This window comes from Idiotropiscis lumnitzeri, chromosome 20 (genome assembly GCF_059441095.1).
Source record: "Idiotropiscis lumnitzeri isolate Australia: NSW breed Sydney's pygmy pipehorse chromosome 20, RoL_Ilum_1.0, whole genome shotgun sequence".
Taxonomy (NCBI): Eukaryota; Metazoa; Chordata; class Actinopteri; order Syngnathiformes; family Syngnathidae; genus Idiotropiscis; species Idiotropiscis lumnitzeri.
Genome location: NC_142410.1, coordinates 12,712,356 through 12,729,286, shown reverse-complemented (window position 1 = coordinate 12,729,286; position 16,931 = coordinate 12,712,356). Strand labels below are relative to the sequence as shown.

The 16,931-nt window shown below is 46.6% G+C and overlaps 4 protein-coding genes across 6 annotated transcripts in view; 1 reads left to right on the top strand and 3 right to left on the bottom strand.

Moving 5' to 3' along the window:
* The first annotated feature begins 4 nt into the window (after positions 1-4).
* ankfn1a (ankyrin repeat and fibronectin type III domain containing 1a) overlaps positions 5-16,931 on the top strand; it is a 38,786-nt gene continuing 21,859 nt past the window's right edge. Inside the window, exons 1-6 of one of the 3 annotated variants that reach the window (XM_088284910.1) lie at positions 5-275; positions 9,818-9,951; positions 13,239-13,487; positions 14,630-14,751; positions 14,880-15,077; positions 16,666-16,844. In XM_088284910.1, the coding sequence (XP_088141036.1) occupies positions 13,482-13,487; positions 14,630-14,751; positions 14,880-15,077; positions 16,666-16,844 (505 nt within the window). In that variant the 5' untranslated portion in view covers positions 5-275; positions 9,818-9,951; positions 13,239-13,481. Of the gene's footprint in view, positions 276-9,817; positions 9,952-12,901; positions 13,488-13,742; positions 13,801-14,629; positions 14,752-14,879; positions 15,078-16,665; positions 16,845-16,931 lie in introns of those variants that run through there. The other 2 variants (XM_088284911.1, XM_088284912.1) reach the window with 2 other exon arrangements.
* Positions 1,298-4,524, bottom strand: smim36 (small integral membrane protein 36). The gene is made up of 2 exons (XM_088284924.1): positions 4,018-4,524; positions 1,298-2,861 (listed from the first exon to the last, which is right to left on the bottom strand). Exon 1 carries the CDS (start codon positions 4,390-4,392, stop codon positions 4,087-4,089), a length of 306 nt encoding a protein of 101 aa, XP_088141050.1. The 5' UTR covers positions 4,393-4,524; the 3' UTR covers positions 1,298-2,861; positions 4,018-4,086.
* LOC148317865 (transmembrane protein 100-like) lies at positions 5,574-8,717 on the bottom strand. Its single transcript, XM_088284584.1, has 2 exons — positions 7,685-8,717; positions 5,574-7,433 (listed from the first exon to the last, which is right to left on the bottom strand). Exon 2 carries the CDS (start codon positions 7,407-7,409, stop codon positions 6,948-6,950), a length of 462 nt encoding a protein of 153 aa, XP_088140710.1. The 5' UTR covers positions 7,410-7,433; positions 7,685-8,717; the 3' UTR covers positions 5,574-6,947.
* On the bottom strand, positions 9,276-11,896 carry LOC148317864 (uncharacterized). Its single transcript, XM_088284922.1, has 6 exons — positions 11,424-11,896; positions 11,126-11,213; positions 10,520-10,611; positions 10,292-10,456; positions 9,850-9,941; positions 9,276-9,689 (listed from the first exon to the last, which is right to left on the bottom strand). The coding sequence occupies exons 1-6, from the start codon at positions 11,669-11,671 to the stop codon at positions 9,613-9,615; spliced, it is 762 nt and encodes a 253-aa protein (XP_088141048.1). The 5' UTR covers positions 11,672-11,896; the 3' UTR covers positions 9,276-9,612.

The window sequence follows — 16,931 nt, the reverse complement described above, 5'->3', positions numbered from 1 at the left end:
CTTTTTAATTGGGTCGAAATGTGTTAGCGTGTGACTGAAGTAGCTAATCAGAAGGCGTGACCCAATTGGAAATTAGTCGTTGTCGTGTACGCGCAGGCACAGTCACGCACGCTCACGTGCAATCAGTCACGGCTGCGGCGTGTCGTCGCGTCGAAATTCATTTGTTTGGTTTCATGAACTTCGGATAGCAACAAAAGTTAAGAAAAGAAATTGGGACCGTCCTCGAGATAAATGAAGTCATGTTGAGCCTCGAAAAAGAACGCCACGCTCGGCACGTAAGTTGAAAACCTCTCGTTGCGTTAATTGAGTGAAAATATTTCGAATAAGCCATGTTAACTTAAATATCAAGTTGACATTTTGGCAAGCGCAAATGCGATTTGTAACGCGAACGTGAAACGTCCGTGAAGTCACACGCACGCGCACAAAATACGGCGTCACGTGGAGCAATGTTTACGGAAGGGTTTTTTTTTCTTTTTAAATATCCCGTGTCGCTTACAATCCTGACGCATTTGTGGCAAGTTAAACAGAATGTCCAACATACATTTGTCCTCTTTAAAGCCTTTTCTTTTCGACATTGATTTGTTTACTTTGCCGTTATCCACAATTGCTATTCTTTTGTCGAACAATTGTGACGTGTGGCGCATTTTGTTGACGTTGAGACGACTGGTTCTGATTTTGTTGTTTGAGCACGTCCGGCGTTGACCAGCAGGTGGCAGCCTCGTCACAGAAATATGGTTAAAAAGACACGTTGTTTTCATAGGATTGTTTTTTTTTTAATCGCAAGAATATATATAAATATGAATAGCTATATATTAAGTACATAAGTAAACATCAAATTCTTTGTTGATAAATTCAAAACATAATTAAATATCTAATCGAAACTGATGTACTAAAAACAAATGAAAAAAAAATAGTTGGATTAAAAACTAAGTTCTAATTTAATTAAATTACACAATTAAGTTATTAAATGTTTTAAAATAGAAAAACATTTGTGAATTGACATTATGGTAGTTGATGTGTTTGTGAGTGTTGTTTTTTTTTTTAGCTACAAACTTGAGTAGTATTACATAAGGTCATTTTGAGGTCATGAAAGCAATATTTGATTAATCCTTTTTTTTAGCATGAAAATCGGCAAGCAGCAGCCGGGCCATGATTTAAAACGTCTCTGCCGCATATTTTTCACATGATGACAATATTTTGAATGACTGCTTCCTTGAGCTTTCGCTCCAAACAAGGATTTCAGTTCATGTCAAGGTCAGTTGAGAAGTGAAATGAAAAGAATTTCATTAAAATAAAATGATGTAAAAATGATTTATGAAGTGTATTGAAGTGTTCTATTGCAAACATTACGGCGATCGCCTTTAGAAAACAATCTCAAAGGTATTTTGTGATCGCCAGGGGCCTTTTATTCACGTTGACATTTTTTTTGCGGCAATCTAATATGACAAATACAAAGCGCTCTTCATATCCAAACCGACTTGGAAAAAATGGACATGAAATCAAGCGCCCTGGGCGGGGTCATGTGTGACATCATCATTATCATCCTCACCATCGTTGCAAAGGCTTGCGTGTTTGCGCCCCAACAAGGTCCAGGCTTATGTAAGCCCCCCCGACGGACGGACAAAAAAGCACAAACCCATTTTTAATACGCTGCCGCCGCTAATACTCTGTCGACAGAAAATAATCCACGAACATGGCAGATAATTGTGCAATTCCTCTGATGGATGATTGACAGGCTGCACTTGGCCGCTTTATGTAAGAGGATTTGGCGCAAATCACTTTCCCTTTTTCATGTTTTTTTTAGTTAAACATCCTTTTGTCCTTTTTATCTGACTTTTGTCTTTTGGCATTTTTGTGCTTTACAACGGAAGACAGATGACGCTGCTTTTCCCCTTTTTGATGGCAAAAAAAACAAAAAAAAAACATTTTGACCCATGCGTAATAATAGCTCAAGATGGACAAACAAATGATGGAAGAAATGTTTGATTAGCCTCAGATCACTTACTAAACATTAATCATCATTTTAATCCCAAAACAGATGCTAGCTTTAGCTTTCTGGCTAAAACGGCTTGCTGTTGCGAGAACGTTTTTTTTTATTGTTGTATTTGCCCGCTAGTCACTTAAAAGTCAATATTCTGTCGTCAGTTATCGTGGCTACGTCGCGTTCCGACTGAAACCGCTTGCCATCGTTCTAGAAAGACAATATTCGGTGATAGATAACATGCTAGCTTAGTTCTCAGCAAAGTTTCGTACTGGCTACCATTGTGACAAACAACTGAGGCGATGAAACGTGGACTAGTTTTACTCGTCGTTGTTTTTTTTTGTTTTTTTTAAAACCTAATCATTAATTAAAGTCAATTATGTGTCAAGAAACCGGAAAAGTTAGTCGCAAATATTAGCCTTCGGCTAGCATGACAACCAACTTGCACTTGCTGGTCTGCTTGTGAAAGGTCCGACAAAATCCAGCATCGTTAACTGAAAGTGGTTAAGCTAACACGGAGCCAAGTATGACGATTTCGTTTGCGGTGGCGAATGCTGCAATGCTACTTTTAGCTTGCGGCCCAAACCAAACGCTGGATGCGTTTTGTCCCAAAAAAAACACAAACAAGATTTGATGTCAATGAACACGAACAAGATGGTCGCGCAGCAAACGTCACAACGTGTCGCAAAATGGCGACTTGCTGGTCTGCTCTTATCGGCCCGCCACAAGCGAGCAGGCGTTCTGGTTGGCGTCCTGTCTGGCTTCTGCGTCATGTGACGGATGGGTCACATGACGCCCGGTTGCGGTTGTCGGCGTTTGGAAAAAGTCGAAGGGGGTTTCTGGGAATTTTAGTCCTCGTTTGGCAGAGCGAGACCAAAGCCTGCAAGAAAAGAAAAGATGAAGCGACAAGTTAGCGCTCATCATGAAATGCACAAAAGCAGATTTGAGCAGCTGTGACGATAATTAATCATATTCCAATGCCACGTTAATCTCGTAATCCGATGAGATGCTCCCGTTTCACGACTCCGACTTGATGTTGGGCTTGCTCTCTGATTGGCTACTGCAACCACCAATCAGGATGCAAGTGATAATAATAATCGTATAAAAATAATAATAATAATAATCAATAATCTTCCTCATGACAACTCGCGAGAGTTTCTTGAGGTCCGTTTGGTGAGAAAGGGCGGAATCTTGAAGACGGCCTCCCACCCTAAAATGAACACCGTAACAAATTTGATTGCGCGACTAATTCAAATGAAATCTTTTCGTCGCCAACTTTTTGTCCACATGACCTCGTCGTCCACGTCGGGCAGAATTTTGCCCACCTGGCCACTTGGCGCTTTTTCTTGTCATGTGGTCTGGTCACATGACTTGCACGGCCCGTCGAGTGTGTTTACTTTGGACTTGGAGGTCGACCGTTTGTTTGGGGTGGGGGGTGAGGGGGGGGGGGCGAGTTCAACAACAGAGGTCATCGTCTTCAGTCGGGAAAAGTTGAACAAGTTCAAGCATGTTGCGCGCCAACAACGAGCGGGAAATGAAGAAGGAGCCGAGCTTGCGATTCCGTTCAATTCGTCTACGCTCGCCTTTGGCGAGTGGCGTTCGCTCCGCGAGGCGTACGCACGACGAGCCGGCGCTTTTGAGTACGCTCGGTCGTCGACTGTCCCCTCGCAATAAGACGGGACGCGTGAGTTGGCTCGGGCATCGGGTCAGGACGCGTCCCGTCTTGAGGTGACCCGGACGCGTCCCACCAGAACGAAGCCCGCCGACGACCCAGGACGCGCCGGAGCGAAAATTCTCCCGGTCGGATCTCGTTGGAGGACATTAATGAAGTGGCTCGGGAGAGAAAAGTCACCCGTCGACCCGACCTCGGAAAAAAGTGGATGGAGCCGAATATTCATGACGGAACCGGCCAAAAACACGACTCGCGTCCAACTCAAACGCTCCAACGCTTGTCCGAATGTGCTGTCAAATAGTTTGCGAGCCAAACCGCGGGAGCCTCGTTTTCTAGCTGCGGGTCGAGCGTGACGTCATCTTACCCGTCGTGATGCGCGGCAAGCCGAGCGGTCGCAAACGCTCGGAGGATGAAACGGCGACGGCGACGCCCCTCACACCAGGGTGCTCCTCTTCTCGCGATCGCGGCTCAGGTCGGGCGTCGGCGGCGCGGCCGTGTGGTTGGGCTCGTAGCGGGCGGAGGCGGGCGAGTTCTGCATGACCACCAGGCGAATGGGCGACTGGCTGGGTGGCGGCGGGACGTTTTCGGGGGCGTACTCCTTGGTGGGGTCCTTCCCCCGGCAGTCGTACAGGATGCACGAGATGAGGAAAACCAGCAGCAGGATGACATAACTGGCCACCAGGATGATGAGGTTCAGCGTGACCGGGTCAATTTCCAGGTAGAATTCCATGAAGCCCATTTTGCCGCTTCATAGCGCGACCCGAGGGTCTCGGTGGTGGGGGAGGGGGGGGCGGCGTGGGCGTCCTGGGGGCCGGCCGACGCAAGATGAAATGAGAGCAGCCAGCGACAGCCGGCCGGGCTGCACGGGAATTAATCCGACCTTCAATGTCAGCGACCAATCGTTAAAGCTGCTCACGTTTAATAACTTAAGCCACGCTGGGACGCGTCGCGCGATGACGTCGACGGCAAACGCCAGCAGCCAGCTGAAGTCGCAGAGTGCCGGCAGAGCGTCACATTTGGCCGACGCCGCAGGATGTTGCGACCTTGAAACCACCAAACGGAAGCTTCGACTCTTTGCTTTTGAAAGAAACGTTTGTCTTTTTTTTTGGGGGGGGGGGGGGGGGGACTTCGAGTGCTGAGCGTTCAAGTGCATCTGGTGTTCATCAGTTGAGCTCAACACGTGAGCCGACACGTCTTCCAATTGCAATTCATGTAAGGAGAAAAAAAACAAAGTGTGAGTGACTGAAGGCCTCATCACAGGAAGTCCAAAATCTCGTCCAATAACACGGGCAGGAAGTGGCGCCACCCAAGAACGCGTCCGCACCTGCAGGTGGTGAGCGCCTCAGTAGAAAGAAAATAAAATAACGACCACGTCACAGATGTTGAAGTTGAAAACGCGAAGATCCAAACGGAGCAAAGTTGGCGTGAGCTGATGATGCGCTCGCTCGGATCAGCGTCACGCTCGCTTTGAATGCAGAACGTCATCAATTATTCAAAACGGCAAAACATCAGCAATCGAGTACAAAGAACATTTGGACGCCGCATCGATTGCGTCGTCGCTTTGAAGAAATAAAGGTTGCCGATCAACTTTTACATCCAGTCCTCGTTCAACACTTTTCAAATCGTTTTTTCTACTATTTTCTTTGGCTGCACCAATTTGGGGGGGCAGTACCGCACCCCCCCTCTTCTGGGGGTCAAAGTTGAGGCAATGGGCGTGGACGAGCAGCAAACGTCTTCCTGTTCTCCGGCGGGTCCCTTTCATCCAGTCTCTTTGCGTGCCAGGCCTTTTCCGCCCGGGTGTCGGGGGGGTGATTCGTGTTGGGGGCAGGGGGGGGGGGCACTGCCACTGTGCTCCACCTCAGGAAGGGAGGGCACAGATGGGATATCCCCTCGCTAAGAATCCAAAGTCGAGGAATCGTCACTCGCTCGTGGTGAGGACTTGATGAGGAACACCTGAACAAGCGGCTTTTAAAAATGGCTGAATGATAACATTTTAGTTGGTATCCTAATTCAGTAATGCAACTTTGGTTTTGAAATGTCAGAATTGGACAATTTAAAATGAATGATGTCACTTCCTGTGAACGTCCCAAAACAAAACGTCACATTCCTTGCACGCTGCGTCCAGGTCAGGATAAAGTTAGCTCGCAAGAATTGACCCTGCAGCAACCCCCCAACCTCCACCGCACCGGTTGCTTAGCAACATCAACATCAACACAAACACAAACTTCTGGTGCCTTTATTCATAGAAAAGCATCCAGTTGTGCCCCAGGGCAAATGACACAAAATAATAATTAAATAAGGCGCTTACAAAAAAAAAAAAATACAAATACGCTTCATGCTCACTGTTTTATTTTTGTGACAAACTTTTACTATTAAGAATAAAAGTAAAAGCTCTGGCAAGAAAGTTGCGTATTTTGCGGGCATTTGTGCGTGTTTACAAAAAAAATCAATTTAATCTCCAAAAGCCTAGAACACACATACGATCTTTAACCATTTTTTTTTTCTGGTGAAGTACCAAGACTGTCCTGTGAGAGGCAGCATAGTACAATAAAGTATCAAACCAACAGAAAATACAAAAAACAATTCTACTGACGTTAATTAGAAGGAGGGAAATTTAGCTCAAAAGGGATTTGATTATCGCTTAGGAGGTGTCACCATTTTTATCGTGAATATTAAAAAAAAAAAAGTCCAAAAGTACCATTTGTCTTATTGCGTCCTAGCAGCATGTTCGCATTCTAACCTCTGCCTCTTAAAAGTTTATTTTAAATCATTTCAGTCAAACTTGGATGAGTTCATATTGACTGTTTAACCTCCTGACCACAGGGGGGCGCCACCCAGCAAACTAACAACTTAAAGCAAGAGTGGAAGAGCATTTGATGTTTTCGAGTGGACTGAAGGAGCGAAAATGTTTATTTTCGCAGTAGTTTTTGTTAACTATTTACAATAAAAGGATTGACTAGATGTTTTTAAAAATACACCTTATAATTTCATTTCAAACAAATCAATTTATAATTTAGATTGTAAGGTCATTAAAAAAAATAATAGTGTCCATCCCTGGCTGGAACAATTCATCCGATTGGCCCGGCGGACGAGACGCTCGTTCTAGTTACAGTTGGTCAAAGTCCTTCACGTTTCTTCTCGTTTTGGTCGACATCTGATCGTTAACTTTTTGGGTCCAGAAAGGGACATTTTTCTAAAGCCCGCCTCTTAGTCGGGACGCCAATGAAACCAAACTGCCATTTGCACCACGAAACGCCAGCGGAATGAAAAAGTTGCCGAGGTTCCAGACAAAAGTCATTTTGCGACGACGACGACGGAAAAGGCGGCGTCGTCGTACCCCTGCGCGGCCACCAGGTTGGCCTGGCTCTCCCTCCGGCTTCGGTCCCTCTTCCCGCGCATTCGAAGCCTCCAGCAGGTGGCGCTGGCCCCCAGCAGGCCCAGCCCGGCCCCCAGTAGCACCAGGCCCAGAACGGAGATGGTGGAGCCGTGCGAGTTGAAGGTGTAGGCCACGCCCGTCACCACCACGCCGGCGATCAGCACCACCACGCCGAAGGGCACCGTGCAGCGGTAGCACGACATCTCGGCGCCCCCGGTGGCCGCGCTCAGGAGCTGCGCCTCGTCCCTGCGTGGGGGCCGCATCGCCATGACGACGCCGTCGCCGTCCTTGGCGCCTGAGCTCAGCTTCTCGTAGGAGAATGTCGCCGGGTTGGCGTCTTCCGGCGGGACCGTCTTGCCGGCCGGGAAGAGGTGCGACATCTTCCTCAGCCGATCACAGAGCCGCTGAATGAGATCACAAGGTGGCGAGGAACCAATCCCAACCCGATCGTTACGAGACGTGAAATGATCCAATTTCAGACTTCAACTAACAACATTTCTCGGTTCATCTATCGACGGCAGCAACGTATCGTGACTAGCCGAGCAATTAAAAGCTCTGCCACTAGATGGCAGAAGGCGCGATTAACCGTTCACATAAATGTCAACTTTTGTTTGGCTTTAGCGAGATCCCTTCCATTGAAAATCAATCAACTCACAAGTGAAGCGTGTCGTTTTTCATCTCGCTGGCATCTTCCTTTTTTCTTTCCTCCCGGTTCCCACGCGTGGTCCCGACTAAGACAAAGTCAGAGTGAAGATGACTATCAATAGAAAACGGCTCACGCCTCCTCCTCCTCCTCCTTCAGCACCGAGCAGCCACTTTTAACTCTTTCCTGCCTTCAAATTGCCATTGCGGACTCGAGCTGGTCCACAATTGCACCAATTGACGGGAAAATGCGAGCCCGCGAGTCGCAGACTTTTGGGGCTTGATGGCTTTGTTTTGAAATTGGGGAGGTGGCAAGCGAAAATAGATTGGATGGAAAGTCAAAGGAGAGTTTTCAAGGGAGGAACGTCGGTGTCGTCCATCGCTCAGCACCGGAAGATGTCACGTGACCTCTGCGAGCTGAGCCGTGGCTTGGCGGAATGTCTTGCATTGAAAACAAAAAGGATCAAATGTCAACGCTAAAAGAAAGTCACGACGAGTCGGCCTCAAAGAAGTCAAATTGCGGCGACGCTTTGAATTGGCGGATGAAGTGACGGCGTTCCGGGACAAAACTGTTCTGAGTCGGTTAGTTGTCGGTCTGACGCGGCGGCGGCGCGATGATGATGCGCCCGTCTTGATGGAAGCGTTGCGTCGGAACGCCGTTGCCCAAGGGGTTAAACTCAAGTGGCCAACACAAGCGGATCCTGCTTTCCATCTTCTCCATCCAACTGGGAACATCTGGCGCGCTTCCTTTTTTTTTTTTTTCCTTTTTCCTCAACAGGCTCTGCTTGTGCAGCAGGAGACGCCGGTGAGGGTGCGAGGGGTCGGTGAGTGGCCCCCGTGTCCGCCTTTTGATCCAGTCAGAGGTCACCTCATCTGAAGCGGGATCGTGCGAGATTTTTATATCGTCAACCCGGATAATTCCAACCAATGGACGTGGAAAATGTCGCGGAAAACGATTGGCCCGACAAGACGGCAAACGGCGTCGCAAAATGCCGGATGCCGATCGTCGACGGAGGGAGGCTGCGATGCGCGTCCGAGCCGGCGCCAGCGCTCTGTGGCTTCCTTCCCGATTGTTGCGCGTCTCCATGGAAACGTCATGAACAACAGATGCTGCTTGCGCGCAATTGCCGAGCTTTTTCCTTTGAGATCCCCACAAAGTCAAGCAAAAAAAAAAAGTTTTCTTTTTTGTATTCCCGAAGGAATGTCACGCGAGATGTTGTGCTTGCCATTTCACATCATGGGAGAAAAAAAAAGTGTTCTCGGCAGATGTGCGACTCGCAAAGTAAACACTGAACACTCGACTCTTTGGCCTTTTCCTGTTTTTCTTTCTCTTCACCTTTTGTGCTCGAGGGCCACTTGTGAGTTTTGGCGCTCAAGAAGCCAGCAAAAAAAAGTGTGTGCAATATTTGAACAAATATGCTCATGTTCCAATTTTATTGGTCTCCAGTCATTTTTTGAATAAAAGGTAAATGTAGTGGGCGCATATATTTGAAGAGTAAAATCTTGAGCGTTGTCCTTTATCGATTTCCACGTCAGGTTTGTTTGCTGAACTCTGGTGACACCTGGTGGCGGTTCCACAAAAGACACTTTGTGTTCCTTTTTTTTCTTGTCATTTTATTCCATCTTTACATGAAGACAGCAAGTGCACATCAACGATCACAATGCAACTTGTTCTCGTCGATGATCACTCAAGCTAAAAAAAATAATAAAATTGGCATTAGAGCAACACTTCACTTAATGAAAGTGTGCTCCAGTTTAATTGTTGCCGTGACGACAGCAAAGTTGGCAATACGAGTCAAGCAATTAATGGGATCATGATAAATGATGTAATGTTGTGTATATATAATATGAATTTGAGTGGAAGCCACGGTGGCGCGGCTAATGCTACATGCTAACACTCCCAACGTAAGCGTCGCAAGCGGGGGGGCGACCCAATGGGCTTCATGTCCTCCTGAAGTGGATCAGGATGGCGTCCAGGGTGCAAAACGCTCGATAGAATTCATCCTCCGTTTTAGCGCCTGCCACGTGAAACGGCAAATATGATGAGCAATTTCAAAACAAACCAAAAAAATAAACGTCATTCTGAGATCTATTTCATGAAATTGTTTGCATTTGTACCAAAAAGTCTACCCTCTGTGCCCATTAGACATCCTCCCTCTCTCCATGTATGCCACTTACCGACCAGTGAGACGGAACCTGAGGAAAAGATGGACGCCGTCATGCCGGGCCGGAAGTTGTATTGCAGAGCAGGAAACAGCTCCGGTTCGTAACTGAGCCAAGGTAGTGGAAGAAAATCAAATATTTCAGCGTTTGGATGATTGTGTATCGCGACCCACGCAGCGACGCTCATTTCAAATGAGGTGTTTGCATGAAGCTGGCTCAATTTTGCTTTTCTCTTTTTTGTCTGCAATGTCTATTGCTTTTGTTTATGACAGCAAGAAGAGTGAAGGCCTCTTCTTTGCATTGAGACGGTCTTCTTTTCAGTCGCGCAAAGTGATGTGATATGATCAGAACCGATTTCTTCACCATGAGAGAGCAGGCGGTGAGGACAACTTTTTCAAAAATGGATCGGAAAAGGAAGGAATAAAATGGGTGAGTTTTGGCGAGGCCTTGAGCTGACCTGCAGTGGTCCTGGTGGGCCAAGAAGAGATCCTCCAAGTTGATGGGGAACGTTTTGCAAGTGCCGCCGATGTTGAGCACCTTGAAGTCCAGAAAGCGCACCGGGTAGCCCAGCTTCAGGATTTTGAAGGCAAACTTCCTGGCGGCCACCCGAGACTCGTCCTCGCTGCCAAAAAACAAATGGCCCTCATTCAACCCGTCGCTTGACAAGCGGCGGCCACACACGCACCTCTTGGCTCCCGTGCAGAAAAGGATTCCGGACTGGAAGATCCTGGCTGTGGTCTGAGGCTTGCGGATCTTCATGACGAGCGACTTGAAGACCTGACGCACAGCACCACACCAACGACAACACGTTAACGTTTCGGGTCAGTTGCTGCGGAAGCTGGAGAAAGTATCCACCCAAGCCTCCAATTACAAGCCATCATCCTGCTTGTGTTGCAATACCACATTGATCCACAGTGAGTCGCTGTAGTGCGCATAATTTGCAGCCATCCTAACTTTACTTAGCCTGCAAACAAACGTTTACCATGAACAATGGCAGCTCTTCAAACTCTTTGCATGAACAGTACAATGTAACAGGCTGTTGCAGTATCTTGACCAATACTTGATTCAAAAAATGTATGATGTTGGCTACAATCTAGCGTGATTCATGGCGACTGCATTGCCGAAAAAAACAACAACAACACAAGCTTCTGGCAGTCCTAAATTCTCATTTTGAAAGCAAAAAAACAAATGGAAGATCACATAAAAGTTGACCGCTCTTAAGTGCCGAGTGTTGACTACTTTTGCCACCTCTGTAACTTGTTACTACAAAGCTTGCAAATATGCGCAGTACCGTGGAGAGGTGCTGCACATTCCACGAGTTCCGAGCGATGAACTCCAGATCCAGATCGCAGCCCAGCTTCACCGAAGACGTCACGTTCCTGCACAAAAATACCTAAAATGCTATCTGCACTCAATGCGAGGACACACTTCGTCCTCATTATTGAATCAATGGGCATAATGATGCATAATTATTTTATACCCATGATACGTGTGCAATTGTGGAGCAAAAACTAGCAAAACGTGACAATTGCGTGCATTCGTGCACACAAAATCATATCGAAAAATGGAATAGATTTTGGGGCTTTTACTGAATTTGCGGGCCGGTCCGCGGCTTGACGGTCCAGCGGGCGGCAGGCCGGCGCGTGGATGAGGAGGAGGAAGAGGAGGCGCGAGGAAGCGAGGCCGGGCCCGGAGGAGGAGGAGGCAGCAAAGGCGGGGAGTCCACCAGCACCGGGAGGAAGGAGGCCACCGGGTCGGGGGTCCTGCACAGGGCCTGCATGGCCAAAAGTCTGCGGTCGTTCTCGGACAGTTGTCGGCTTTCCACGGCCACGAACATCCTTCCCAAAAACTTCGGGAGGGTTAAGAAGGCGGGCGTACTTTTTTTGTGACTAGACCCGGATCGGTGGACTCAGTGCGGGGAGATGAGAGCAAAGAAGGAGCGTGTGGCCACGCACAAAGCCTCCGCTTTCGATGTGGACTCACAGCAGCTCCCACGCAGCTCGGAATAAAGTGGACCGTAACAGAGAGCCTGACGACACACAAAGACTTGACGTTCACGTGAGGGAAAGTGATTGTGACGTCACGCAGCGCGTCGTGGAGTCAGAAACATGCAGGGGACCCCCCCCCCGCCCAAAAAAAAGAAGTCCACCAGCCCTGAATGGCCCAAGAACTTTCCAGCAGTATTTGTTTATATTAGAACACACTTGGCCACTATTGATGATCTGGACGCAAATTTGATTGACAGTTACACTCATTCTGAACATGACAACACAATCCAAGCATGAAAACGCATCTTTGAATAGATGTGTCAACGCCTTACCACAACTTCACAGTCAGGCCCTGCAAAATTTAACCCTCCTATTAGCTTGAGGGGTGGGGGCGTTGTTGAAGTTTTTGATTTTCTGGGCCTGAATTTGACACATCTGCACGTCTCCATGTAGTACTCAGTCCTGCCTGGCAAGTTCAGCTACTGCACACACACACAAAAAAATAAAATAAACTACTTCTAATAATAATAGAGTTGATTATTTTTAACTAAATAATCGCAATAAAATCATTTTTTGTCAAGCTTGTAACAGATATTTAATGTAAAATCACCAAATATGAAATGCATTTTAAATCAAAGATTGTTGTAATAGCTTCTTTGATCCTTGAATACGATGTAAACGATGTCATCTTTACAGGCATTTTCCTGGGAAGCATTTCTCCAAACTTGTACATTTAGTTGTGCCCACAAGCATCACACTCCAGTGTTGGTTTGCAAGGCCCAGTGGTAACTTGAATACGAGTACTAATTGAGTACTAATCATGCACAGCTAATATGGTACCGTGTTAGAATTTGGCTTTGCAAGATATGCCAATTATTTTCGAAGTAAATAAAACCGAGTTTAGATATTTAACTGCATTATAAAATGATTAGTACTTGGACTTTTATATGTATATATATTTAAGAATAGCAACTAGAAAAGCACCAATGTGATATCAAGTTATTTGACCAAAGCGTGCGCGTGCTTCCTTCCTGTCTGCTCTTATCTGTCCTGCTGAACACTTTTTCCCCTTTTTTTGCCGCCCACTCCTCATTTCAGCTTCAAAGCAACCGACTAACACTTCATATCCTCCTTCCTCACTTATTCCTTCAATTCTTCCACATTTCTGATTTTATTATTCACTTTCCACTCCTAATGTTTCATTTTCTTTTCCATTCAAGCTCTATTGCCACTTTTCCTTCTCCGTCAAGTGTCCTTCCACGCGTCCTTCCCTCCTCCACTCCTCCCTCGCATGTATCCTTTTTCTTGTTCCCTTTCAGCCTTCCCCCTCCATTTCTTCACATAAGTTCCACTTCAAGTCTTGTAGCGCTTTAAGTTAACTTTTTGGCCTCTTTCGACTCCCCCGTGGTTTGTCAGGCTGGCCGCGCGCCCGACAAGTGCGCATCGCCAACGTGTGGGATCGCGGCCGCGGCCCCCAGATGTTGTTGGCCCTGCTCGAGCGGCGGAGATACCGCAATGAAATGTGAGCCTGCTCAGTAATTTTGGGGATGTTTCACAAAAGACACGTTAGCAGGCCACAGCCCAGCCGGAGCAGATGTTGCAGCTCCGGGAAAACGAGGCCGAGCCACACTGCGGGGAACGCCGAAGAAAGGACGCCGCATGACGGTAAGCAACAAGTTGTTTGCCTTTCATTTCGCTACGACGTCGCCGTTTGAGGCCAAATCTCGCGGAAATATTCGACTAGATGAATGTCGGGAGGGTTTTGACGGCAATTGTCTCAAACGTTAAAGTTGGAAATATTTTTTGTGTGTTTTTTTTTTTCTGTTCCAAGGGAAATGTTCATCCTGAAAGTTTGTCTTGGCGCCCTGGCTCGTACGCGTCAATCAAACTTGGCCAAACGGTAGCACGTCGTTTCACGTCGTTTCACGTCGTCTCACGTCGTTACGGCACATTGTTTAGACGCATCTCTGGAACAGTTGTAAGTGGAGAAGTGCGACACGTGCCCATGGCGACAGTTCACACACAAAAAAAACACCGACAGCCACGACAAACTTGTCAGTTTGTGTTGGTGCGTAAAACCTGCCAAATTCGCCAATGCGCGTCGGCGTTACGTCATTTCACGTGATTACGTCACACTCCACACGTGCAATTACGTTGCTCAACACATTTTTTAATCAGCTTTGCTAGTAATTGTTTCTAATTATTTTTTGTATGCTGATTCCTAATGTCGTTTTTTCTTTAGCACGGCAGTTTTTTATAATATAATAATTCATAACAATAACATAATATATAATGTATTTATTATATCTATATATTTTTTTTAAATTAGCGTTTATGTTCAGTAACAGGTAGAATTATTTTTTTTCTGCAACGTCAATGCTAAATGCTAATGCTAAATAAATGACAAAAACATTTTGGGCAGACTTGTGATTTTCTTTTTAAATCAGCATGCAAAATACATTTAGGGACTGCTGAAAATTTTCTTTTATTTTGACCCGCCATCTAATGATTTGACGATACTGCAAAAGTTGCAACTACAAATGTGGGGTGAATTTTAAACATAACTTTTTTGCAGCAACAGATGGAACCAACAAACTTTGCCCGAAAGTGTTTGTCACATGTTAGACAAGCTTTCGCCTAACTAATTTATCAAGGAGTACTTTAAAGGTTTTGAAGGGCTCATTCCATTATTTTTTAAATGTATTTATTCATTTCTTTTAAGGGTGCTTGTCAGAGATGGTCCAAATGGGCCAGTACCAACTAGCTGCTTCTAACCGCTGTCTCTCTTTGCTGGTCTTCCCATGCAGATATGGCTGAAGATGTCTGTGGATTCTGAGAATTCCTGCGTGTTATTGTCCTCCCGCATCTCCCGCGTCTTCCAAGCGACTGACGACAAAGATGACGACGCCCAGGCCACTAGAGAGGAGAGGTAGATGTCATGGAGGTCAGGGGCGTGGGGTGTGAATAGACGATACATCGGCGTGAGAATCTGTGCTGGTTTTGAGCGCTTCTTTCTCACCATGAATACCGTTGACCCGACTGGTGCTCCTCTCGCAGCGTTTTGGAGATGCTGAGTTGCTCCAAGTTCTCAGACTTGGAGACGTGGCTGTGCATGCCCTCCTCGCTCCTGCTGCCCAGACTCTTGGACTCCACGTGCGCCTCCTCGTCCTCGTTGTTGTCGTCGTCGTCGTCGTCGTCGTACTGCACCACCAACCGTCGACGCTCCATTTGCAGCGATGCCGGCACAGCGGACAGGTAACAGATGATCTTTGTAGTTGTGGCTTCTTGAATCTGACCTTGATTGACATTATCAAGAGTACCGAAAACAACTCAGAAAATGGGGCTTGAGCCACTCCAAGTTGGCCAAGTTGAAGTTTTGGCTCGGTCCGGTTTTTGACCAAAATATTATTATTTAGGCACGCATTAATGAATTGTTCCCTTGATTTTGCCCCATTCATGTAAAGCGCAAGTAAATATTTTGTGTGGCCATAAAGTTGAGTGTGATTGAAAGGCAAAACCAGGAGCGACTCTGCGCCGGCTCCTTCGCTTGGTTTCTTTTCAAAGAGCTGATGGGCCGCACTTGATAAGCGGCATATTGCCGCTCTTGTTGCAACATCTTGATGGGCGCTCCCGAAGGAATCGTTTCCCTTCAAGGCGCTTGTGACGCCCCTTTTTTTTTTGGGGGACTTTGGCCATCTATCGAACCAACATCATGTTGACTTGGACCGAGCTGCTTGACTTTGTCCTGCGGCGGAACAAAAAGGGCGGTTGCGAACGGCGCTCGTGGCGAAGTCGCAGCTACTTTGTCTCTGACGCCAGGTATGAACAAGCACGAGAGACGCTTCTTTTTCATTACTGTCCACTTGGCGACCAAATATTTTAAGTTTTGAGCGATCATTCGATGACATTAATTTGACTTTTTTAAACAACAATACCATTTAAAAAAGTTTGTTGAGAAACGAGATCTAGCGGGCGTGTGAATGATAAACTGCAAGTTTTTGTATTTTTTTTTTTTTAACGGGTGTTTATCGAAGACATATTTACACTGATGCCCTTTTATGAGGGGAGAGCACTTTTGCAGCTTGCAGTTTGTTTTGTGTGCTCTTTTCAAAGTGTGTTTTAACAATTTTTTTGTGTGTTTAAAGAGTGAGCGAAGGTTCAAATCCAAATACTACTTTATATGGTGTGTGTCTCTCTCCGGTTTCTTCAGCCGCAGATTTGTTGGCAAATAAAGGCGATCACGTTTACGTCGTTGTCCAGGTTCCGTCCAAGCCCACAAAAAAGTGGATGTAACAGTCCAGTGAAGTTTCCCTCCTTGGGAAGCTTTTGGGACTACGTCTGTGGGAATTTGTCTCCAAGAGCATTTTGGGGTCAGAAGGTTCCAGTTCATCCAAAGCTTTGATGTAGCAAAAAATAAATAAATAAATAAAATGGAAGTCCCCAAAACGCTTCCCACAGAGTTGGAAGCATATCGTTGTCCAAAAGCACTCGCATACACCAAGATTTAAGATTCAGGGACAACCAAGAACTTCGCACTCCCAATCAGTAGGGGGCGGCAAATTGCTGAGTCGACAGAACATCAACTCATGTTTATTGTCATCGAGTGCCACCGCCAAATTTTGGGGAGGCGCGGCCTGATTCAAACTTTTTTTGTAGCTGTAATGGCAAATAGACGCACGTTATTTTATTGATTTCAAAAGCTCACATGACTCGGCATCACTCGTGCTTTCTTTTCCTACTTCTGTTTTTCATCAAAGGATTATTTTGTTCCCGCGATAGATGATGTCGCCAATGTGCTAAATACGATGTCGGGCAATCAAGCAAACTGTCGACTGTCCGGCAGGACTCCCGAGAGGGCCGCCGCCTTCCTGGCCCCGTCGTTGGGCAAGGAGTCGCCCTTCCTGGTGACCCCGCTGCTGCCCATCCTCTCGTCCACGCCCGATGCCGCCTCTGCCGCCGTCGGCATCAGGAAGCGCCGCCGCCTGGCTGCCAGTCCCGGAGGACTTCACTGGAACTCTACAGGTGGGCAGAAAAACAATAAAGGATGAACAATCCAAATGAGAACAAGAATTGTTGTATTTAACTTTTTAGTGGTCAGGAGGTGTTGAA